The following is a 26,799-nucleotide window of genomic DNA, read 5'->3' on the forward strand; positions in this document are numbered from 1 at the left end:
CCTTCTGACCACCTTGTGCTGTAGGGCTGAGGCCTGTAACAAGATTGGGACTGATCTCTGCTTTGTTCATTCCATGTCATCAGTTGCTCTAGAGGCTAGGCGTGGTTCATTGGGGCTCTCTCTATTTGGACTACAATTTAAGAAAAAGTGGTTAATTTTGTGTGCAGGCCCAAAAGAGTTGAGACTGAAAATGAGAGGGGGTATGACTGAAACTGGGAGAAGTAATTAGTAGAGGGGAGGAGTCTGGATTCATTTGTAAACTGCCCCCCCTAAAAGAAAAGTCTAGATCTGCCCCTGGGAGGAGGAGTAGAGAACCACGGCGCAGCATGAGGACTTGGGCTGGGGGAGATAGGAACTGCAGCTGCAATAAGCAAGTAAGTGCTGCTGACAGGTGAAGCTGCATGAACTTCCACCTGGAGTGGGACTGAATTTTAGTTTATTGGTAAGTGTGAAACGGAGTATTGTAGAGTGGGGGAGGAGGAGGCACTGTGGTTGCAGGGCCTGAGTGAGTCTGGGGTGGGGGGATTAACAGTGGCTGAGGGAGGTCCTGGTGGAGCACTGTGTTTGCAGTGAGTAGGGGCTGTGACTGGGGGGCTGTGAGGATGCTGGCTGAGAGGAGCACTGTTTGCAGTGAGCAAGGGCTGAGACTGGGGGGGCTGTGGGAGTGCTGGCTGAGGAGCACTTTTTGCAGTGACTGGCTAGCTGAATTCTGAGTCTGGGGGCTGTGAGGGTGCTGGCAGAGGTGCACTGTGACTGCAGTGAGCGGGCGCTGACTCTGGACTGGGGACTGAACAGTGGCTGAAGGGGGCTGGCTGAGGAGCACTGTGACTTCAGAGTCAGTGATGGGGACTGTACTCAAAAATACACTTGCTATCTATCAGTTAATATGAAGTCTATTCTGGTGTGATATATATTAAAGGTTGGCGTTACCCTTTGAGCTGTAAGAAAAAATAAAAGGTTGGGATAACAGAAATTAGGAAGGTGCTTCAAATAAATGTGTAATGTGCAAAAGTCCACTGATGTAGATTGTGAATGTGATTTAATGTAATGCTGTGTAAGGGGAAATATAGATTTGATCATTAGAGAAAATATGCTCCACGAACCGCAAGGAATATATACAATTAGAGGACAATGGGCTATTTTTATTTATTTTTTTGTGTGGGAGCATTCATTGCATCAGTGTGCGGTTTATTTTGCCTGTGGGGGTTTTCAATTAATTAATGTGTGTGTGTGTTTTTTTTTATTTGTCCTGTTGAGTACAATGTGTGTGTTTTTACCCTGTGGGGGCCAATGTGTGTTTTAGGTCCTGTCGGGGTTAATATATGGTGCTTTTTTATCATGTGGGGGCAAAGGAGCAGGGTCCTCTTACATCTTGTCTGTCTGTTACTACCTAGTTTTGTTCTATTGCTTCCATTTGTAAAGCGGAACGGAACATGCTGAGCTATATAAACTGTTAATAAATAAATAATAAAATAAAGCTCTGTTTTTTGAGTGTGTGTTAATTTATATAATAAATGGCATGGTAACATTTTGCTCAAATTGACTCCTTTATATTTTTTTTGTATCTTTCCTGTTATTTCTTTAATTAAAAAAATAGTAAATATTTATTTTCAGCTAACAAACAAATATAAATATATGTACATACTTATATATGGATCGAGTGTGTGCGGGCGGGCAAGCGAGCACGAGTGGGGGGGGGGCGCTCCATCTATTTCTCGCACAGGGTGCTAGTTGACCTGGAGCCGGTCCTGTTTCTGGTACCTAGTGAAAGTAGAACAACCGTTGCACGGTTTGTTACATCGTATAGTGTGTACCCAGCTTTAAGCATATAATGACCATCATGAGGCTGTGTGTCAGTCCAAAACTGGATATCGAACAGTAGGACTGTGTGACTTGGCAAATCAGTAAATACCACAAATTACTAAGATGTAATATATATATCCATATAGACTGAGCTGAGAAGAAAGAACAACATATGTTCAAGGTTCGTCTGTGAAATTTGCCAAACTTACCTGTTCAATAAGTTCATCTTCATGAAGGAGGTAAAGTTTTGAGATGTTGTATTGTTCTTCCAGAGCTAGTGCAAAGTGCTCAATTATATTGATTGAAAGCTTCTCCTTTAGAGTCATGACAATATCCTGAAATAATGACACACTTGTAGGCCAAGTATAATATCGCATGTATTCACAGCTAGTTCAAGAACAATGCTTACTGCAGTATTTTTATTTTTTTGCAATGACCTAGAATGTTTGTATTTAACTATTAATTAGTAAAACATTTTGCCAGTGTTTAGGAGCCCTAAAAAAAAAAAAATGGTATTTGTAATAACACTCTGGGCCTGATTCAGAGGAGCTCGCAAAAAGCGAGCGCTCGCTCTGAATCAGGGCGGGCGCTTGTTTTTTAAGTTGCGGCCTCTTGGCCGCTCGCATAGCTGTGGGTTACCACCCACAGCTTATGCGAGCGGCCATGAAGATTGCGACGAGACCCTTGTGGTAGGGTCTTGTGGCCGCAAGCCCCAGAGAGCTTTCGGCTCTAACAGAGCCGGAAGCTCTCTCACTGACATCATTGGTGATGTCAGTGAGGCCGCCCACAAACGGCAGGCGTTCGCTTGGGAACGCCTCCGTTTGTGATGCCACCCCACGGCCACGCCTACAAAAGGGGTTGAGCTGTCGAACAACATCGACAGCTGCCCCTTTTGTAGAGAGTCCCGGAGCGAGCGCTTTTTGCGCTCGCTCCGGGGCTTGCGCATGCGCAGTGCGCACGCCGCGCATGCACACTGGCCCACCATCGACCCGGTTGCGAGTGCACAGCGCTTGCGTCTGGGTCTGAATCAGGCCCTCTGTTCCCTAATTGGGTGAATAAAATCCATTTAAGGTAATGTCAGGGTAATAATTGCTCTATAAAATTTTACGACCACAAATTACCATAGTAAATATTTTCTTAAAATTACATGTAAGTTTATGTTACAAAAACAATGAACATAAAAATAAATGCAGTTTGGAAAAATGCAGAGTTTAATTAGTACCAGTTGTGATTATGCATTTTGGATGTTTAAATCCAAGTCCTCCACAGTGAAATGTGACAAAATATTTAATGCAGAAATTCTGTTTCTATGGCAATTGTATGTTCTTACAATGACAGGTCCACTGGAAGCTCTAGTTGTTCAGCATTACACTGCTCATTCATACCGGTTGTCTCATCCAAACAAGCAGTGCTGTCGTAGCCCCCAAAGGGGTTGGGTATGATAGGACGTTCATCATATAGACAGTGATGAAATATTGACATGTTAGAATGTCAACATAATGTTCCTGGTGGACCAGAGTTGACTAACCTGCTCTCAGCGGCTGCAGCGTCGTCATGTGACCGTCACTTCCGGGTCAGACATCTGACCCTCCAACGTTTGGTTGAGTATTTCTCCACTATCTCTAATTCCTACCTCTAGCCCTCCCAACCCTAACCTATGGCCCCTGCAGCCTAACCTTAACCTTCCCAACCCTAACCTATCTCTCCCCTGCAGCCTAACCTTAATGTCGACATTCTGACAATGTCGGCAAGTCCGTCAACATTTTAACAATGCCGACATAATAACTGTCGACATTATGAATGTTGACGTTGTGATTGTCAACCTTTTGAGTACATCTTTCCCCCAATGTGATCAGGACATTCCTGAAATAATGGCATGATCGTCCACCCAGTCTGGCTGAAGCACACAGGCCATAGTTTGTTAAAGGAGTTCTAAACAGAACTACGTTTTTAGTGTGTGGACACTGTAATCTTATTGAAAGGTAATGTAACTAGAATAAGTTAAATTAAAATCAAACTCGTGTATAACAATGTCATAGGAATACTTTTTTCTTTAGCATTTCCTTATTCATGTGTTTGTAATGATCACTGTTAACAATGAAGTAGACTGAGGGGTCTATTTACTAAGCAGTGTTAGGAGACAGAGTGAAAAGTGATAAGAAAGTGATAAGGTGCCAGCCAATCAGCTCCCAACTGTCATCTCACAGGCTGTGTTTGAAAAATGACAGTTGGGAGCTGATTGGCTGGCACCTTATCACTTTCTTATCACTTTTCACTCTGTATCCTAACACTGCTTAGTAAATAGACCTCTGAAAATGATAAATACATGCTTTATACCTTCACAGTAGTTTTCTTCTCAAATTTAAATGCTTTTGTCTGACCATTTTCCAGATAGACTTTAAGGACATTGGGCATAAAGAGAAGCGAGTTTCCCTGCAACAAAATGTCCATGTTAGATACATACAAGATGAAATGCAGGATATTCATGGACACTGGCATGGGAATTCCACAAACAAACCAACATACCATTAAACAAGATTACTATCATATGTGCTTTAGAGAAAAAATAACAGGAAATACATTCTACTACATAGCAATTGTTCACTGAATGTATGCAGGATTAGATATTACAAACTATTTGACACAACATGACTCATGCAGGAAAATAAACTAGCAAGACACATTTAATGTATTATAAGGATGGAGATGATCTAGCTCAGAGGTTCCCAAACTCTGCCATTACAGTCCAGGTTTCAAGTCCAGATGGTTAAATAAATTTGACTGAGGTACTACTTAAGTCACCTGTGCTCCACCACCTATACTACATTCACACTTAACTTGCGAGCTGCCACTAAAAGTGTTACTGATGTGCACCTTGTCATTCAGCTATTATATGAAGCACATATTTCTCAGCATACCTTGTAGGGGACTGGAACTCTCAACCTCACATACTACAGTTAGACATCTAAAACATGGGTCTATTTGCTCCTGGATAGGAAGCCATGTAATTCTAACTATATGAAGCTAGCTGTAATTGTCTGTATAAAATCATTGCAAAACATCTTGCAAAACATATATGCCTTATGATGTCATATTGTACACATGTTGTTCCTCTGGAACGAATCAATGGATTAATTAACAGTGCTATAAATACATTTACAAGTGAGAACTGTTCATCATGTCTGAGGAAGTCACCGTTGACTATGGAGAGGCGGAAAAACACAGTCATACTGTCAATGGATGTGCTGCAATTTGTTAGTGCTGGAGTTACAGAGACCCTAAATACCTATACATTGCAATTAATCTGACAAGACTTGGAGTCCCCTGAGATCCCCGGCTTGGCCTCACCGCCTTGGCCTGACCGGCTTGGGCTGCTAATGCTTTTCACCCGGAGCCCCGGTGAAAGGGTCTCCGGGCTGTGGCATTACAGCCCGACCGTTTTGGCTCTGGTGCTGGTTTTAAACATAGGGGGGACCCTACGCAATATTTTCCCCCTTGTATTTCAAATCAGGACTGTCCCTGCAGCCTGGTGTTGGTTTCTAAATTACGGGGGAACCATACACATTTTGTTCCCCGTAATCTTAGAAACCAGGACAGGCTGGCAAGCCTGGGGCTGGTTAAGTTTGAGGGGGGGGGGGCCCTATGTCATTTTTTTTAACCACTTTTAACCTGTTTTTTAACAGGTACAACACAAGCAGCTTACACATCTCATTGATATGTGCAGGCTGCTTGCTCGGGAGAGTTTGCAGAGAGAAGACACTGCAATCTCAGGTGAGTCATCTCCTGCAAAACCTGCTACTCGGGGGAGAAACCTCCTGTAAAACCTGCTACTCGGCAGAGAAATCTCGTTCTGCTTCACCATCGGCCATCTCACTCTCAGCTAAACTCCCTTCTTTGTAAATTTGAGAGTCTCAGGAGCTTCAAATCACCCGAGTTTAGGTGAAGCTAATCGAGTTGAAAAAAAAGCAAACTCTCCCAGACCCGATTCTTAGTAAATTTACCCCATAATGTTAACATTAAAATGTTGCCATACAGTTTTTTTGGGATATTTTAGCCTAACCCTAACAATAGCACAAAAATGTACAGTCAACATTCTGGTGTCGACATGTTAAATGTCGTCATTATGAACATGTCCACATTTTAACCACGTCGACATTTGTGAATGTCGCCCTTATGTCTGTGTTGACATTCTGACTGTCAAAGATTTAGAACCTGTCGACATTCTGTCCGGATACCATGTTGCCAACTACGTTTAATATGTTTGAGGTCTGGCAAGAGAGTTCTCGGGCTGTGATGAATCAGTTAAATATCATAAAGAATAAATAGTGTTTGATCCCAAAAATATGTGTTTTATCTCCTATAAAGAGGAAAACTTACAAACCTGAGTGTGGCCATTGACAAGCACTTCTTCTGCAAATCTTACTTTCACTGGGTTACTTTTTAATCTGGCCCTTTTCTCGGCTGTAAGGAAAGATGACTTGGGACTCTAATGAAAACAAAATAAAAGCAGTCATTTTCAAATATCCAAATATTATTATCATTAATGTACCACAATAATCAGCAATGTATTCAGCCAAATCGTGACACAAATCTTTTTGAAAACTCACAATTGATTAAAAAATAGTAATGGAAGATATGGAAATCACCTAAAGATTAAATAAATTATATTTAGAGGGTTATACTTACAAATCACCTGCTAATAGATTTAATGAAGAGCAACATCAAAGTATTCAGAGTGCATCCCAACATGTCTCTTTTTAGTTCTGTCATCAGAAGTGTTTACAGTTCTTCTTTGCTGGTTGTTACTTAACAATATTAATTATGCACATTGGGAAAATTGTCCTTGAGAAAGTCCTTTGAACTCCTCTCACTCCTGTTGTCACCATGTGTTCCCTAGTCCCCCATGTAATTGAATAGTTAAATTTGTTTTTGTCACTGTCCATTTGTCCTCTTGTCCAGCTGTAATTATTGCCCTGCTGTCCCCTTATATGTACATTGCTCTTTGTCCTCCTCTTTCCTTGTGTCTGCTGTTGACACTTGGTACATCTTAGTCAAAATGTACCAAGTCATTATATTTTTAAGACCCTAGCAACCTCTACAGGCATATGCCATTTATTAAAAACTCATTTACCAATTAATCCATAATAGAAGTAAGATAAGTTTGGCGACTTGTCAATGTTTTTTAACTGATGGTGATGGTTCTTTCATTCAATATCAGAGGCCTGATGGGTCAGTTTGCTTTTCTCTCCTTTGCTCATGCACAGCTGTGGTCTCCCTCCCTTTGATCATGTGCAGTTGTCAACTATCAATGGTTCAACCACTGATGAGTTTCCGACTATCTTTAGAAACCATTGATGTCAAATACAAGTAAAACCCCTACTGAAGGTTATTCTAACTTTAGAGAAAAAGATCATTTTAAGAAAATGGACCTCAGGCGCTCAAACTACCTGGAGTCAAGGCTAGATTATTATCAACCTCGTATTTTTACCTTGGATACACAGGCTCAAAACTACATTATGAAACTATTTGAATCAACTGATTGGTTCCTTTACTGACAATTGAGATACAATTAGTTTAGCCTTTTTTATCTCTGTCTATACCCCCCCCCTTTCACTTTCCCTAAAATCAAATGTATGTCTCTAATTATGCTATATCTGTAGATGAGCGCTTTAAAACATAATAATCATGCAAACATATAAGGTTATTAAGGTTTATAGTCTTTTTAGGACTAATTGGAAGTGGTGGCTCCAGTTCCACGAATTGACCGTAGATGGAAATAGTCCGTGGTGTTGGTCTCCACCTATGCTATTCCTACCTTACCACCAGTGGTATTACCTTTTTCCAGAAAATAGCTTCTAGGTCTTCCCGGCAGATGTAATTGCCACGGCGCTGGGGAATGACATCTAATTATTCTGCCAAGTGCAGCTGCCACATCCCCCCTCCCAGATTCAATACCGCATCAGATGAACTATTTTATTTGTACTCAGATGTTACATAACTGCGAATTTTACGACTAAGCACCTGCTAGGTGGCCTCGATATTTTTTCCTTATCATTACTTAGGACCCCCTAATCTTTCATATTACAAAGCTACTCATTATATAACTTGTTACCTGTACCAATCTGTATTCCTTATTTCAAATACTGTATGTTGTAGTTTGCTGCCTTTAATTTTGCTCTTTGTAGTATTCTAAGACTTATAAAAACAGACACAGAAGTATCATACCCCTATTTCTCACGTTGAACCCCAATGGCAAGGACACACACTTAATTATGGCGAGCAAACACACTGATACAAGTATTAAGTGGTTTTGATCACCTGTCTCGAAGTCAAGACATAAATGATTCAAAATGTCCACAGCTAGCAGGGATCAGCAGACAATGGTTATGCAAAGTGAGGTTCAATGTCAAGCTGAATATTATGGTACACAGATAGGCAGTAGTAGCAGGCAAGGACGAGGCAATAATGTAATCCAGAAACAAGTCCAATGTTTGGTATAGCAGACAAGGGGCCTGATTCAGACCCACTCGCGAGCGGCTGTCCGCTCGCAAGTGGGTCGATGTTATGCACTGAGCATGCGCACTACGGAGGGAGCTCCGTCGTGCGCATGCGCCAGACGCGACGAGCGAAGGAAAGTCCTTCGCTCGTTGTGTCCGATCAAAGGGGGCGTGCTGTCAATGTTGATTGACAGCACGCCCCCTTTGGTGGGCGTGCCGGGGGCGTGCCTCCCTGACGGGGGCGTTCCCACTAGTGATGTCAGTGGGAGTGATTTTGGCTCTGATAGAGCCAAAATCACTCCGGAGCTTGCGGTTGAAAACCTCAACCGCAGGCTCCGGCTCGCAATTTCGATGGTCGCGATGGTCTCGACCATCGCGGCCATCAAAAAGAACGCTCGTATAGCCTGTGGGTGGTGACCCACAGCTATACGAGCGTCCAGGAGGACGCTCCATGAAAATGGAGCCCGGCCCTCATTCAGAGCGTGCGCTCTGCTCAGAGCGTACGGCTCTGAATGAGGGCCAAGGTTTCAAGCAAATCGTGTTCATATAAGAAGCCAGGTCAGTACACAGTTTTTCAGCATACAGAAGAGTTGTCCAGTAGCAAGCCAGAAAGTCAGATGCTGATTTTAAAGTTTGTGGGGTGTGCACAAGTGCAGACTCACAGAGCAATAGCCTAGCACTGACTGCTAGGTAGGTCTCATCACGGGATGTAGTTACAGTATAATCCCGACGTGTGGCATCCCGACTGAAGATATCCCGGTGCCGGAATGCCACTACCCCCCTAGTATTATGGTTGTACATATGCAGTCACTTTCAAACAAACTGGGAGCTGGAAACCTGTCTCAGCCTACAGACGATGTCTCCAAACACCTGAGAGCCATACTGAGCAAGTTAACTTTTGAAAATTATTTATTTTATTCTGCTGGGAAACAATTAATAGTGGAATCGCACTAGTACACTACACTAGTACAAAATGGAGCTCATTCAGACCTGATCGCAAATTGCGGCCGCTCGCTGGCAAAGAGTGGCTGGATATTCTAATGAAGTGCTCGAACTGAGTAGCGTAAGGACGCCCTCTATGTTGTAGCGAGCTACGGCAAAGTGCACTCGCAAGTGTCTAAAGATGCCCCCTTGCCACTCGCAACACACGTCATCTCCGGGAAATGTAAGATTAATCGGGAACATCGAGAGCCATCGGAGCTGCTCGCAGCCCTTGAAGCTGCCTTAACCCGCCGCCATCACAGCGATCAGTGCGGGCTGAAATACATGCAGGTGACGTGTACAATGATGCTACTTTGCTAATTATGCATGCCCTTTAAACGGCGTTTTGGCCGCCTGACACGCCTGCGTCCGCAACACCACTCCCCACTTTACAAGCACCTTCCCTTGTTACCACCCACAAATGGCACTATCTGTCACTCAAACTAGCGACCTGATAGTGGCTTACGAGCAACCAAAAACAGGTTACAAATACTGGCTTGCGCACGCGCACTGCGATTTATACACATGCGCAGACGGGCACAAATCGCTCAGAGCGAGCGCAACTTAGCGTCAGTGTCTGAATCTGGTCCCATGTTTTAATTGCTGTGTTGTTGAGAAGCACAAATTATTTTATTTTCTTGCATCTAAAGACAGCACGTCTTCTGTATCTGAAGTCTGTTGTTTACCGTTCCTTCACATATACAGCTCAGATCTATGAAATATTTGTACTGTACATTAAAAATTCCGGAGTAGTTTCTCTGTCTGCCCACTGTAATGCTAATAACCCAGCTCATTTCAAAATGATGTGATTCCATTTGCTGCATTGATGTAATCTACTATAGCAATATATATTACATCAATTAAGCTGCTATATTATAATGTTTTTTATTGATAGCATTTCTGTATAATTTACAGACTGATAACTCAATTGGCAAACCCTTTAATGAACAGTCAGCGTGTAATACAGTACTAGCCAGAGTCTACATTTATTGGCATTTGCTGTGAGTGTGTCTGTCCTACCAGCCCAAACCAAACATCTCTCTATCACAAATTGAACAATATTACATGTGGCTGATTTAGCAAGCATTGAAGCTTGTATTTCAAGTGCCTTCTTGCTTGCTTACCTGATGGCTGTAAAATATTGCACATAAGATTTCATGGAAATTGTGAAGGCATCACCTATGCGCACAAAGCTGGAAAGCGTGTACTGCCCCTTCTGAGAAAGGTGTCATAAAGTTGACTTGCGATCAATTGTAAATAATCCCCAAACCAGATACATTCATACACATACATATATATATATATATATACAAACAAAGGGCCTGATTCAGAGCCGGACGCTATTTGCGCTCGCTCGTCCAGAAAATAGGGGTGGCTATTCAAATGAACCGTTCGCTGTTTGCGGTCTGTTCACGCCTCTAGGTCTGAACGAGCGAACAAAACTTGCGGTCGTTTTTTGGGAAACTACGCCCCCTGGCCGCTCGCATCCTACGTCATGTCCGCTATTTATTAGATTAATCGAGTACATCGAACAGGGTATGAGCTGCTCGCTATTCTTGTGGTTGGTTTTTGCTACCACAATTTTGCGAGCAGTTCTGACTATAAAATAACCCAGTGACGTGGTCAATGACGCTGCTGTTTTAATTATGCACACCCATAAAACGCCCGTTTTGACCTTTAAGCACGCCTGCGATCGGATCTCCACTCCCCGTTTTCAAGCACCTTCCCGTTACCACCCATATACGCCTCATCCTGTCACTCAAATTATCAGGCATTCGCTATTTTGCGAGCACATGAATTTCGGCCGCATTGACTGGTTCGCGCATGCGTATAACGATCCGTACGCATGCGCAGTTGGGCAAACATCGCTCGGAGCGAACAAGCTGCCGCTTACGAGTGGCTCTGAATCAGGCCCAAAGAGAGATAGCTCTGATGTTTCTTTATACAAGAGCAAGATAATGAAGGCAAGCTGTCAATGCCTATGACGTTGTGGAGTACTGCAAATCCCAGCATAGCTGGACATTCTGGAAAGGTCTGACAATTTCAGATTTCAGTATTTGATAACTAAAATAACAGAATATACGTTTCAAGCAACATCCGTAAATTTATAATTCTACCAGTACAAAATCAATGTGTTACACAACAAATACACCTAAATTTTATATTTACCGAAGTACTTCGAAGTATTGTTACAGTTACAGTGTCCCCTGAATCCCTGTAATAAAAACACAAACATTGGGTAAGTTATAAGCATGCAACAATATATAATTAATTACCTAGATGAATTAAAATATTTCTCTTGCTCAATTCTTTATTATGGTCATTTGTTTTTTATTTACACTTAACCTATCTGGAGATAAAGCACTGATCAAACGTTATACTCAGGGCCTGATTCATTAAGGATCGCTATTGTGATCACAGCTTCGTAATCGCACTCAGGTCTGCTGAGAAAATATGCAAATGATTGCAATCACAATGCCAGCATAGAGACACCCACTGCCTTCCACTACCGCTATCGCACATCCGTAATACCTTGCACACCTCCATAAACATCGGTAACATCGAGTACCATTGGCCCCTCATGCAGAATTACAGCAGCCCTGACCTTACTTAGAAATTGCTAATCTTGTTGTATACAGTAAGTACTAATTTATGCACGCCCATGCAACGTCATTCGAACGGACAGACACACCTGCATTTCTCCGACCACCCCCCCCGTCACCACCCCCAAACGCTCACTGCCTGTCAATCACTCTGCAATGGCTCTCCGTGGTCTGTGTGATTGCAAAGCGATTGCAGTGGTTCATTCGCGCACTGCGATGCATATACATGCGCAGTACGCAATAATCGCCCGTCTATGTATACTTTAGCAATAGCGATCCTTAATGAATCAGGCCCTGAGTTCCATGACACAGGCGATATGGTAACATATCTGGTGGGTATGTATATCTCAGTTTCCATGCAGGAGACCTGCCTCACTAACACCCTGCAATGTGAATGTTACCAGTGCCGTGAGCAGGTCAGCTTAACATGTATCACAATTAACGATACTGAATTAGAACCTCTATATACCCCTGCCTATACATTCTAATAATCCTACCTATAAACCTCTAAGGATGACGCTAATATGCGTACGCAGTCATACAGTAAATAAAGACTTCAGACCTGGAATCTGTAGTTCCAAAGCACAAGTATTATTCAAGTAAAAGTACAGTCAGTTACACACTATTGATCCAGACACAATTCAGCGCAAAGGAATTATACAGACCCAAGTACAGTATACAAACGCAGTGCTTCCGGACCAGATGTTAGGCATCAGCAAGAAACCCCTCGTCTATCAGCATTCAGCACGAAGACTAACTACCCAGCGTTTGAGCACACATATTTATACCCCCAAGGGATAGACAAAACAATAGAGATGTTTGTTGCTGATGTCATTGGTTCCCAAGGGGGATACATCTGTTACAGAGCATTTAACAGGCTGATTCAAATAGACACAACCCAGCCTCTAACAACTGGGGGTCTCTAGATTCCCACCACATGCAACATCCTAACAGTTATTCATATCATATACATTTTGTTGCTTGAAGTCTCTGCGGTCCATAAGTCGAGAATGCATGATGCGATCTCCACATCGATAATACCGGAATTCTGTTGAAAGAGTACGCATCAGTACAAAACCAAACATGGCTTACTTAGCATGTATAAAACCTTAGTTACCAAATAATCTTTATTTCACAGCATTTATACTAAGTGAACAAACTTAAATCTTATACCTTAAAGCTTATGGAACCTTGTATGTGAATATGTAATGTGTGAGTATACGGGGTTTGATATAAAGACGCTAGTTAACTGGGGACAGATGCGTGCGCATTTAGCTACTAAACAGCGTTTTCATATAGGATCTTATGCATTCGATAATATGCGACTAGTTAACAGCGCAATTGTGCGTATTACTGTGTATATGAGAAATGATGAAAGATGCAATCGCATGGTGCTAATAGTAATATCGCCATATGTACTTAATTGTGAGTTTATCTAAAATGGCGCTAGGAGCACTGTGTACGGGAGACTACTACTGGGGCACTGTTGAGGGGGGACTACTACTGGAGGCACTGTACACAGGGGAGACTACTACTGGGGGCACTGTATAGGGGGGACTAAAACTGGAGGCACTGTATAGGGGGAACTACTATTGGGGGCACTGCAGCATAGGGGAGATTACTACTGGGGGCACTGTATAGGGGGGACTACTACTGGGGGCACTGTATAGAGGGGACTACTACTGGGGACAATGCAGCATAGGGGGGATTACTACTGGGGGCAATGCATAGGGGGGACTACTACTGGGGGCAATGCATAGGGGGAATTACTACTGGGGGCAATGCATAGGGGGGACTACTACTTTGGGCACTGCATAGGGGGGACTACTACTGGGGGCACTGTATGGGGGGTGGCCGCTACTGGGGGCACTGCATAGGGGGGACTACTACTGGTGGCACTGCATAGGGGGGACTACTACTGGGGGCACTGCATAGGGGGGACTACTACTGGGGGCACTGCCTGAAATTATGAGGGGAGGGGGGCGCCAGTCCATTACACTGCCAGGGATGCTTGGATCCCTAGATACACCCCTGCATGTAGGCTGGCTTAGGGTGCTGGGTTGCGCACAATGGGCCTGATTCAGCAAGGATCCGCTATTCTACTTATACACACGCAACGCAGTTGCTAATATCAGCAGTGATATGCAAATGTTTTCATTCTCAGCCTAAAGTAAGGACACCAACTTCCCCTTACACACATCAGAATACTTTGGCAACATAGCGAAATAATCGGTAACATAGACTAACATCGGACCCATACGCACAGTTAAGGCAGGTCAGACCTCACTCAGGAATTGCTAACTTCAGGGCACGCTATGAGGCCTCAGGCTGCGTATGGTATCGCAGTGGCTAATTTATGCATGCCCCTGCAACGCCATTGAAACGCACTGGTACGCCTGCGTTCGCCCGACCAACCCCCCATCACCACCCACGAATGACACTTCCTGTCAATCACTCTGCCATGAGTCTGTGTAGCCTCTGCGATCGCAGTCCCGATCGCAGTGGCCGGTCCGCACACACGCACTGCGATGCGTAGGCATGCGCAGTACGCAACAATCAGCCAATTGCCTGCGAATAAGCAACTGCGATTCTTGCTGAATCAGGCCCAATGTACACTAATCGATCAACAGTGAACTTCTAGATAGGTAGTTTTAAAAAAGAGAGCACATTTCCATTATAGTTTGTGATAAAGGAGTGGAAAGAGAAAAACATTCAGTTAATTGTAATATTCCCTTAATACATAAAAATAAATTGTACCATAAAAGGATATAATTAGCCAATAAAGTCAAATAAGAAACCAGTGGTAGTGTCCCTTATGCAGTGTTCCCAGTAGTAGTGCCCCTTATGCAGTTACCCTATGCAATGCCCCCATTAGTAATGCCCCCAGTAGTAATGCCCCCAGTAGTAATGCCCCCATTAGTAGTCCCCCCAGTAGTAATGCCCCCATTAGTAGTGCCCCCAGTAGTAGTGCCCCCATTAGTAGTGCCCCCAGTATTAGTGCCTCTTACATAAAAAGAAACACACAATACTTACATTAAGCTCCGCTCCTGCGTCCGCTGCTGTCCGACTGCTACTCGGAACTATGGGAGAGATGTCATGATGTCTCTCCCTTCAACCGCTGTGGGAGTCGGAAGGCGGAGCTCAAGAGTGAGCTCCATCCTATGGCTGCCGCTGTAGGAAAGGAGCCAGAAGCCCGCTGGTAACAAAATCTCAGCGGGCACCCGGCAAATGGAAAAGGGTAGGTCTGAACACTCAGCGCATACACTGGTCTGAAGTCTGAAAATAGGTAAGAGCAAAGTGTATTCACGTGTTGCTGCGGGTATATAGTGAAAAATCTATACTCATGTAAATAGATTAAAACATATACACGATATGTATCTGGTACAAATCAATTTATTGAATCAGTCAAAATAAATATAGATCAAACGTTCAAGGATAATAAGTCTATGATATAGACTGCATGAATAAACATATGTAAAAAATATTTAGAAAAAATATATTTTAATAAATGGTGAATAAAGGAGGTCTGTGCAGCTGGATAAATGGGGTACACATAATCTGCTCAATCAATCAAAAACAGGACTAATACCGGTATACATATTACAACATATAACATAAAACATAAACGCTACTGAGTAAAACACAATGTTGTTGTGCACATGGAGATATGCTGAAGAGCGTTTTACTCGCCCTGTATAGAGGCTATAAGCATAGAATGATAAAGGGTTCCAGTTGTGTCCTGAATGGACTAAAGTCCTGTGACTCCTGTTACTTAACACTGGTAGTCCCCACTTCACATTAGGATATCTGTGTGTGTGGGGTCCGCGGTCAGTGCCGCTGAAGTGCGGGTTCGTGACTCTTTGGTTAGATGTAGTTAAGGGTCCGTGTCCGTTAAGTCCGCTATGGTTCCTAGGTATAAGTGTTACCTGCGTTCTTCAGGTAGAATACCTCTCCTGGGCTGTGGTGTGGTCCTCGAGAGTCCCAAAGTGCTGGGGGTCTGCCGGCAAAATTGAGTAGGCAGCTGTAGCGCCTCTCCAGCCCAGCGCCTCCCTGCAGCGCAGGGCTGGCTGAGCCCATTGCGTTGGGGGTGACACATGACCAACAAGACTATTCTCAGTAGCACCTCTGCACTAGGGATCATTGATCCCCATGGCAAAAAGTACCACAGTACTGTACAGTCGAATGTTGTCTTAACACAATGTAGGACGAAAGTGGACACAAAAGTAAAGGACTTATTGGGCCTCACTTAGGGGTATATTTACTGAAGGTTAATTTTGCTGTCTCATTGAAACCTATGGACATTGATGGCGGATTGCAGTATTTACTATGCATCGGATTTGTTTGTCATATGTCGTTATCCGTTGGATTTCAACCCCATAAGTTGCCGTCAATCATCAATCTACGGATGATTTAAAGCACGGATTTAAAGCACTGTACAGATCAGTATGATGTGTGCAGGCTTCGTTTTATTAATATTGAGATAAAGGAGCTACATTTTTTTAAAATAAATGGCATGTGGTCCCCCCTTTCAAGATGATTAACCATGCCCAGGCCTCTGAGTAATATTAATAAAATTAAGCTTGCACAGATCATACAGATCATACAGATCTGTGCAGTAATTCAAATATACTCTCATGCATAGCTTTGCTTTGAGTTCTAAACCTGATGCTTTGTAAATTCATGGTCTCTATTGTTGTAACTAAAAAATATAGATAGTGAACCGCCATTCTATTGTGTTCTAAAGTCAGCCATTTGGTTGGTTTTTCATCGGTTTGCACTTGACTTAAGTAAATAAGTGGATTGCAAAACTGACAGACCCCCCCCCCCAAAAAAAACAGACCTTTAGTAAATATACCCCTTAGAGGGTACATAGAAAAGAGTAGTATTTACAGTAAGCATACATCAGGTATACAAGACAGCATAGAGATGCAGCTTGACAGTGTTAGTAAAAGTGCTTGAAGTATGCTGGTATGAAACAGTATGTCATACCGGCACTTCACTTCGGCATCTGGTGTTGGGGCAGTCACTGTCCCTAATTGGCGGCCGGTACGCAAGCTGTCATTGGCTCGCGGCCGGTGCTAAATTCAATATACTGTGGAGAGGTGAAGGGAAGGGATCGGCGCCAGTCAGCGGATCGCTGCTTGACGTGGTGTGTGCTGGGAGGGGCTGTGAGCTGGAAGGTGCGCTGGGGGGGTGAGCTGGGAGCTGGAAGGTGTGCTGGGAGCTGGGAGGTGAGTTGGGAGGTGTGCTGGGAGGGGAGGTGAGCTGGGAAGTGTGCTGAGAGCTGGGAGGTGTACTGGGAGGGGAGGTGAGCTGGGAGGTGTGCTAGGAGCTGAGCTGGGAGATGTGAGCTGAGAGGTGTGCTGTGAGCTGGGATGGGAGATGAACTGGGAGGTGTGCTGTGAGGGGTGGTGTGCTGTGAGCTGGGAGGGGAGGTGTGCTGTGAGGGGAGGTAAGCTGGGAGGTATGCTGTGAGCTGGGAGGGGAGGAAGTGGGAATATGGAAATATCAGAGGGCTTGGGATTTGGGTCTGCCTAAGTAAAGCCCCCCTGATATTTCCATGCACCCACTTCAAAATTTCCACTTCGACCACTAGTTAGTAGTAAATGCTAAAGTCAAATTACCTAATTTGCACATAACATAATAATGCAATGAAATATTATAAACACAAGAGAAAAAAGGGTTATTAATAAATGTGAAAACTGAGCCTCTTCTATTTAAAAAGTTATTAAAAATAAACATACCTCACATTCATTTTTTACCTATATAAAAATCCTTTGCTAATCTTCTTTGCTGCAGTAGAATTAAGTAATGTTAAAGGCAGCTGTGATGCTAATGAATTGCCACCATTATGTGCAAGAGCAGTATGGAAATGTGTGTACTACTCAACAAGAATTAGCATACGCCAACTGTAATTGAGGACCTTCATGTGGAGAAGCCAGCGTGCTCAGTGCTTGGGGGTGTTTTTCGTCAAAGAGATCAATCACACACATTGACATCTATCTTCATTATACCAGGAGAAAAGCGGGAGGCAGAATGGGTGGTTTAAAACCAAGAATGTACCTAGCCTAAGGGGATAATGTGTTCCTTATTGAACTGTAGGCATCACTTAGGACTTCTGATTCACTATGCCATAAACCACAGGGCTATAGTTGCTATGGGACAGAGGTTCCCAAACTCCACCATTACAGTCCAGGTTTAAGGATATCCATAGAAACACAGAATTTGACGGCAGATAAGAACCACTTGGCCCATCTAGTCTGCCCCATTTTTAAACATATTATTAACTCAACCCTTATTGATCCTTACTTCTTCTGAAGGATATCCTTATGTCTATCCCATGTATGTTTAAATTGTTCTACTGTCTTAGCCTCTACCACCTCTGATGGGAGGCTATTCCACTTGTCCACTACGCTTTCTGTGAAGTAATTTTTCCTCAAATTTCCCCTGAACCTACCACCCTCCAGTTTCAGAACATGTCCTCTTGTTCTAATACTTCTCTTTCTTTGAAGAATGTCTCCTTCCTTTACCTCGTTAAAACCCTTTATATATTTGAACGTTTCTATCATATCCCCCTATCCCTTCTCTGCTCCAAACTATACATATGAAGATCTTTTAGTCTTTCCTGGTACGTTTGGTGGTGTAGACCTTGCACCATTTTAGTTGCCCTTCTTTGTACAGTCTCTAATGTATTAATATCCTTCTGGAGATGTGGCCTCCAGAACTGAACACAGTATTCGAGATGAGGACGTACCAATGACCTATACAGTGGTGTTATCACTTCTTTCTTTCTGCTACTGATTCCTCTCCCTATGCAACCAAGCATCTGACTTGCCTTCCTCATTGCCAAATTACAATGTTTGCTTACCTTTAAGTCACCTGAAATAGTGATTCCTAGATCCCTTTCCTCTTCAGTAGTTTCCAGTATAGTGCCATTAATACTATATTTAGCCTTTGGATTTTTGAGACCCAAGTGCATGATCTTGCATTTTTGGCATTAAACTGTAGTTGCCACGTTCTTGATCGTTCCCCTAGTCTACCGAGATCATCAATCATTTGTTTTACTCCTCCTGGTGTGTCTACCCTGTTGCATACCTTTGTGTCATCTGCAAAAAGGCATAGTTTCCCTTCAATACCAATGTCACAAATACAGATATTAAAAAGCACTGGTCCAAGCACAGATCCCTGAGGTACTCCACTGGTAACATTTCCCTCTTGAGACTGCACTCCGTTTACTACAACTCTCTGTTTCCTATCCTGCAGCCATGATCTTATCCATTCACTATCTTTGTATCCAATTCCATGCTTTCCAGTTTATTTAACAGTCTGCGAGGTGGAACAGTGTCAAAAGCCTTACTAAAATCTTGATAAGCTATATCTATGGCCCCCCCTTTATCCATGCTTGAGTCCAGATGGTTAGATCAAATTGGACTAAGTGGATAACCTTAAAATATGCACTGCAATGGCAGAGTTTGGGTACCTCTGCTATAGGAAATTCTCATATAGTCTTCTAGTGAACTCTATTGAATGAGATGTAGTCAATTTACCTACGATTGGGGGAGGCCAGCGGTCGAAATTCTGGCGCAGGAATCCCAACCCGTGGCCAGAACACCGGCGCTGGAATCCTGACAGCCGGCATCCCCATTGTAAGTATAGCGGGCCGGGTTAGCTGCTAGACTGGGGGGGAGGGTTAGGTATCATGAGGGGGGAGGTGTTAGGGTTAGGCTGCGGGAGGGTGGAGGATACAGTAAGGCTGTGGACAGGGGGGATTAGGGATAGGCACCACCCTTTAGGGTTAGGCACTAAGGGGGGAGGGTTAGGTTTAGGCACTATGGGTTTAGGGTTGGGGTTAGGCACTAACTGGGGGGGTTAGGGTGCGGGGTGAAGGGGGGGATAGGATACTTACCTAGCCTCTGTCGGGATACTGAGCATCAAGATGCTGCTGTCGGTCTCCCATACCCAACCCCTATTGATAATTTACTATACATGAACAAAAAAAATCTAATATTGAAATCTAAATATAACATCTCTACCATTTGATATATCACTTTCTGGTTATAATTATAAAGAAAAATGCTACTACTACTACTACTACTAGTACCACTGTTATATTTCTCCTCCTCAGACAATGAAGGATTAAAGTCTTTAACCAAGCAACTCGAATTTGGATGACATCAGATCAAACTTCAATGTTTTCTGGATTAGATACTTGATGTATTAGAGAGCTATTTAGTTTTAATGTTTCATCAAAAGTGGTGCCGGACTGAATGTTGTTCTCAGTTTATTTTGAGAATACTGGTCATTAATACTGGAGCAAAACAAGGTGAAGAAAAGAGTAATAGCAAACCCTTGGTTCCAACCACAAGCAATTAGCGTTTTCAAATTATTTGCCATATTTACTGTTTTTTTTTATCAGATAATAGAATTCCAGATAACTGATGTATAAGGACATTTGCAAGTGGTCACATGCATTTAAGGGATTACAGAGCTGTGATAACTTTGTATACGTGTTTTAATTTACAGCAGATACAGGTTGTAAATGCCATATATGTATGATGGAAGATTGTTAACATTACTCACGTAAGAGCATCATATCAACAAACACTGACTTTATACCGCAACACAATTTCTGTACTCACAAACAACTTACTAACAGGAACTGGAAGAGCTAATTGTGGTCTTTTCTTGTGCTAGTGTCATGCATAATCCAACGCACTAGATAATGAAGTACTAAAAGCCTGCTCTTCTGCACTCAGTAATGGGCAGTGGCAACATGCAGGATGCATTACCTGATCACGTCTGCTGCTTTCTGAACATGGATGTTTTCCACATTTTCATTGTTTATCGCAAAGATCTGATCATATGGTAAAAGCTTCCCTTCAGCTGGACCGCCTGCAAGAAATAGACAGTGTATTGATCATGCATGCAGCACTTCAATGGACATTGTCAATGGTAAATCAATAGAATATGCCATTCTGATCATTGTGGCAATGGCCAAATAATTGATGTTTTTGAGTATTTCGAAAATCATTATTCTCTCCGGTTTCAAGATTTGCAAATAAAATATTTACTTGCATATATTTTATTTGTATTTTTTTTGGATGGATTTGTATTGGTAATTTGTGTCATTAATGTATAAATGTACAGCTGTGTCCTCATATACCTAGCCTCTATAGGCCATATGGCAGCTCTGAGAGGTGTAGTGTAGCCTCTTTTGTTTAAATTTTGCTTCTTATCCGCATCGCAGATGCCGCTCGCAGGGAATGTGGGCGTATGATTTTTTTCTCCGGCCACTCGCAAAGCTGTGGGAGACCACCCACAGCTTGTGCGAGCGGCCAGGAGACCGTCGCGATAATCGCGACCATCGGCCTTGCGACGAGACCCTGGGGTAGGGTCTATCTGCCGACAAGGCTGAGAGGACTTCCTGCTCTAATAGAGCAGGAAGTCCACTACTGACATCAGTAGTGAAATCAGTTAGTCAGCCCTACAAACGCCATGCGTTCCTAAGGGACGTCTTATACAGATTCAGGCTCATTCGAACACAGATGTAAAAATGTCGCACATCAAATTGATCAGTGCAATCTAACAAAGTAGTTTTGTGGCTTCTAGTTGTTTTATTTGTAGGAATAAGATGCACATTTTAAGTGAAAAAGACACAAGGCACGGCTGAGTCTTCCGGGACCTGGCAAGCCGAGAGGGGTTGTTTTAACAGACTGAAGCCATACCTGTATATTGTATTTTGTGAAATGTCACTAAAGCTGGCCACACATCTAAAGATTATCTGTCCAACCAGCCAACTAGTTGATTGGTTGGAATGAAAATCTGGAAAGGAATGAAAGTAAATGACAATCAGCAATTTGCTCCCAAATACTGGAAAATGGACCAAAATTGTTGTTTGAACAAATTGTTTAGATCAAACATTTAACAAACTTGTCTGATGACCATTTTCATCTGTTTTCTGGCATTTAGGAGCAAATTGCTGATCATCAGTTACTCCCATATGTTACCAGATTTTCATTCCAACCAATCAACTAGTTGGTTGGCTGGATGCAAGTTGGTCTAGTGTGTGGCCAGCTTTAGGCAGGAGGGAACATAAGGGATGGTAGCTGGGGGCCTGATTCAGATTTGAGAATAGAGTAAGATAGAAAAAGTAACTGTGCACCTGTACAAACCATGTTGCAATGCAAGGGGTGCAACTGCAAATACATAATTTCTTTTTGCATGCTGGGTAAATACTGGCTGCATTTGTGTTTAGCCTACAAATACTGCACAGCTTTATTTTTACACTGCAATTTAGATGTCAGTTTGGACCCGGCCCTCCCAAATCTAAATGTATCTACACAAGTTACATCTGCCCCACCTGCAGTGCAGCATGGTTTTCACCAAGGTGCACAGTTACCTGCTCTTTCTTACTCTATTCCCAAATCTGAATCAGGCCTTGGGTCCAAGTGGTGGAGACTGCAGCCCACAGTTATCCCCTTCCCTATTGCTGTTTATACAGTCCTCTCACATTCAGGCCACACCTGCCAAGGGTTGGTTCCGGGAAAGTTGGCAGAGAAATTTATGCAAATGTTAAATTTTAACATTTGCAGACTTTATTTTCTGTGGAGCAGCTGAGATGAATAATAATAATGGTTTTATGGCGACACACGTGGGGGCATCTTGGATGAAGCCATAGAGGCTATCAGTGTGGACTTGCAAGGTATAATTGCGAGTCAGTGTTAATTTGAGCTGGTGCCCAACACCTTCTGTCACTTCCCAAACCTTTGCTTTTTCCACTTTCAATTGCTTCATTTCTCTATAAATACTGTAACCCAATGTCTGCCACACGTCTTCTGCCTCATTATTTTACTTGCGCTTACAGACTGAAGGGTCTATTTACTAAGCAGTGTTAGGAGAAGTGATAAGTGAAGAGTGAAAAGTGATAAGGTGCCAGCCAATCATCTCCTAACTGCCATCTCACAGGCTGTGTTTGAAAAATGACAGTTGGGAGCTGATTGGCTGGCACCTTATCACTTTTCATTCTTCACTTTTCACTTCTCCTAACACTGCTTAGTAAATAGACCCCTAAAGCTCAAAGAGGAGGAGAGGGCAAAAGCCACTCAGCACCTTATAGATTTAATAAATCTACCATGCAGATGTGTACTGGGGTTGGAAGGCTTGCTTAGCTAAGGCTGGGTACACATTGGGCGATAAATTTGGACGATATGTTGTTTTCAGGCAAATTGAAACGACATATCTTTCACATTTCATAATGTGTATGCTCAGTTGTGCGTTCACGTGCGTCCTCAGCAGGGTCGTCCCATCTGATGTACTGCACGTCAGATGGGGCGACCATGCTGACAACCGCATGCAGGTGTTTGCGGGATGGAAGGGTATATTGCACGGTCATACACCAGATCATACAGTGTGTTTGGCCGCACGATATATCCTTCCATTGGGCATCGGGTTGACTGGGATACACGTCGTTCTGATATAACTGTATTGCAAAGAAACAAATGATTAATTAATGACCTCAAGCCTTCGCTTCACTTAAAACTCAGATGTTAGGCTGCAAATGAAAACATTTGCATATCACCGCTGATATCAGCAACTGCGTTGCGTGTGTATAAGCAGAACAGCGATCCTTGCTGAATCAGGCCCATTGTGCGCCACCCAGCACCCTAAGCCAGCCTGCATGATAATATACTTGTCATTGGGTCCTCTGCACTCCCCAAATACATTATTAATGTGCTGAGGTTAGCAATTCCTGAGTAAGGTCAGAGCTTGTGTAAGTGTGCGTGAGGCTGCGATGGTACTCGATTGTACCGATGTTTTCACAGTCTTGATAAATATTACGGATGTGTGTAAGGTAAAGAGGGCGTCCTTATGTAGTGCTGTGGCGGCATAGTGATCGCAATGAATTAGCATACTATCCCAGTTGAACTGCATGCGTAATAGCTATTGCAATCGCAGTTGCGATCCGTAATAAATCAGGCCCATAGTTACTTTAATCTTTATGACATCTGTCATTAGCAGAATATTGATACAAATTGATGTGACACTTCCTCACATTCCTGCTGTTTGTTTTGAGCATATGCATTATATACTGGTATATATTATTATCCTTTTTATTAAATCTGGAACTTTACATCTATTTCTTATATTTACTATTAACTCCTAAGATTGTTTAATTGAAGTATAGAAAATAAATAACAGCTATATATAGAGTGTATACTTTGAATGTAAAGCAAAAAGTATTGCAATAAATGAACCGCTATATGGAATATATAAAATACTGTGTTATGAATACTTATACAATGTGCCAATTCATAATTAATGTTATAGATTTTTTTTTTATCAACAGGGCTATATTGCACAGGTAAATGGCACAAACTACTAATAGCAAACAACAATGTATTAAAGTACAACTGACATCTACAAATGTCATACAACCATGTTGTTGTTGGTGGAGAATGCAAGCAGTGACTTCCCTAGGAATCTGGCAATATGCCATAATACCTCATGGCCAATATTTATCACACTAGTACTGATAGGTAGCATCCACATGAATACCACCGACACATGTCACACAGGGTATGCCTTGATTGTGTGTAATTAATTGTAGTCACTCCAGTTCAATTTAAACTAATGAAAGCAAACATATAATTTATGGCACAATCTTATTTATTAAACCTGTAAATGTCTTTTAAATAGTAGAAAGCAACAGTAATACATGGATGCTGCAATAAGATAATCTGTACTATGCTGAAGAAGATGGAAATCATTTATATACCACATTTTCAATGCTACGTCTCCTTAACCTTGGCATAAATGTGTAAATGTATAGGGGTTCTTACCTGCAGTAACAGCTGTGACAGTAAGGGGGAGGTTACGAGATATGTCAAAGCCATAGCTTTGTAGGTGCGGATCCTTCTTTATCTCTATTGTGATCTTCAAAGAACACACATATTGATTCGACCCTACAGAAGGACTCTCCTCAGTCGAGATTCTTCCACTGTACAGTACAAGAATGGAGTAAAGTCATAGGAATTGTAAATAAATAACATTACAGCAACAATTACATTTGTTTTCTTTATTAACAAGTGGTGTTTAAACAGTATTAATAAATCCAGGACTGGGATCCGTGTTCCGGCCAAATGGACATTATAGTATAGATTTTGATTTGGCTCATGCGTCAACATTAAATGTAACCAAAGCTTGAGAACCTGGCCTGATGAAGAGTCCTGTAAGCCCTGAGCTAATACACACATGGCACAGTACATTTGTGTGCTCAGGAAATCACCATACACGCCACACGTATGCAAATAAAGAGGTTTATACAGCCAACATGTTTGATCCTGGCATCTAAAGAAAATTGCATGCAGTTCTTCAGGCTACCAATATGGCACTGTAGCACAATGTGCACAAAGTAAAGGTTTCAGCAGTAAGGTATATATGGTAACAACACCATAGCCATCTGGTAGTCACTGTAAGAAATTCCCTCAACAACACCTCAGGCTGAATAGCTAACCAGCTTAATTAATTACAGTAAGCTGTGCGTCTATGACCAACATGTTATGAATTAAGTCTTCATTTTATTCCCCAGCTGTCAACTGTGTGCTTCCTGTGTGCCCCCTACCCAAGTCCTGGTACAGTTTGATAATATAGGAGGACCAGAATTCGCAGCCCTACAAGTATCCTCTCATTTGTATCAAGCCACTCCTGGACTTGATTAAAGACCAAAATTCAAATAGGGGAGCCACACCAACTGCCAGTGAGGTCTGGCCAGCAATAATTGGCAGCATTTGGAGTGGCAGTTGGTGTGGCTCCACCATTTTAGCTTTTGGACTGTGCTGCAGCCCCATCTCTGGAACCGCCACTGCGCTGTGCGTATGATTTGTTATTATGTAGCCATATAAATCATACAATGGGCCAGATGTACTAAGCTCTGAAAAGTGATAAACTGGAGAGTGATAAACTGCCAGCCACTCAGCTCCTAACTGTCATGCTACAGGTGTTTGAAAAATGACAGTTAGTTGGTAGCTTATCACTCTCCATTTTATCACCTTCCAGAGCTTTGTACATCTGGCCCTATGTCATGTCTCTGGACTACTATGTAAGTGTATTCATACTCCACTGGGTTGGTATGTAATTATATAGGAACTTTGGGGGAGGTGTATTAACTGGCGATATGGGGGAGTTATGTTTGCTGATACCGCTTCTCCCCCATGTATTATTGACAGGTCAGGTGTTAAATGACATGGGCCCCTGTCATTATCGGCACTGCTATCTACAAGATAGCAGCTCCGATGTGCAGGGCAAAGTATGAACGGTCAGTGGCACTGACCATTCCGACAGCTGCAGCTGTCGTTGCCCTCTCACCACTGCAGGAACAGCACTGTCCCTGCTGCGGGAGGTGAGACACAGTGAATCAACACTAAGCTGCAGGGCTGCCAAGGGAAATCCTAGGCTCCTGTACAGCAACTTCCCGGGGACCCCCTGGGGGTGTGGCCATGGCATTTTGAGGGCATGGCACCCGTTAAGCAGCTTCATTGAAACAAACGAGTGCCAGACCTTGCATATATATGACACATGTATATACACATAATATAGCGTTCCCGCTAGGCTGTTTTAGCGGGGCGCGGCGCCCTGCCCTCCTTCTGGAGGGCAAAAACCACCCTTCCCTCCAGGAGGAGGGCAAAAAGCGCCCTGCCCTCACAGCCTGTGGGAGCCGTTCTCACCCGCGGGACGCAGTGTCCCGCGGGTGGAGAAACATGCGGTGACCCGGTCACCGCCGGAGAATAGACGCCGGGCGCATGCGCCTGGCGTCTATTATCCCTTTCTGCAGCGCTTGGGGGCTGCCCGGCATGTCCGTAAGTGCCGGGCACTCCCCCAAGTATGACGAAAAGGGGACGCGTCTTATAGACAGGCGC

General features: G+C 43.1%; 1 protein-coding gene across 1 annotated transcript in view; it reads right to left on the reverse strand.

Annotated features, from left to right (window-relative positions):
- The window catches only part of FRMPD1 (FERM and PDZ domain containing 1), a 196,116-nt gene that overhangs the window by 33,401 nt on the left and 135,916 nt on the right, over positions 1-26,799 (reverse strand). The window contains exons 3-9 of the mRNA XM_088461325.1: positions 24,724-24,881; positions 20,674-20,776; positions 11,451-11,496; positions 10,750-10,754; positions 6,185-6,287; positions 4,141-4,236; positions 2,013-2,138 (exon numbers count right to left, since the gene is read on the reverse strand). Of these exons, the coding sequence (XP_088317451.1) occupies positions 2,013-2,138; positions 4,141-4,236; positions 6,185-6,287; positions 10,750-10,754; positions 11,451-11,496; positions 20,674-20,776; positions 24,724-24,881 (637 nt within the window). The remainder of the gene's footprint in view (positions 1-2,012; positions 2,139-4,140; positions 4,237-6,184; positions 6,288-10,749; positions 10,755-11,450; positions 11,497-20,673; positions 20,777-24,723; positions 24,882-26,799) is intronic.

The sequence above is a fragment of the Taudactylus pleione genome, unplaced genomic scaffold (genome assembly GCF_031769625.1).
Source record: "Taudactylus pleione unplaced genomic scaffold, aTauple2 ptg001032l, whole genome shotgun sequence".
In the NCBI taxonomy this organism is placed as follows: domain Eukaryota; kingdom Metazoa; phylum Chordata; class Amphibia; order Anura; family Myobatrachidae; genus Taudactylus; species Taudactylus pleione.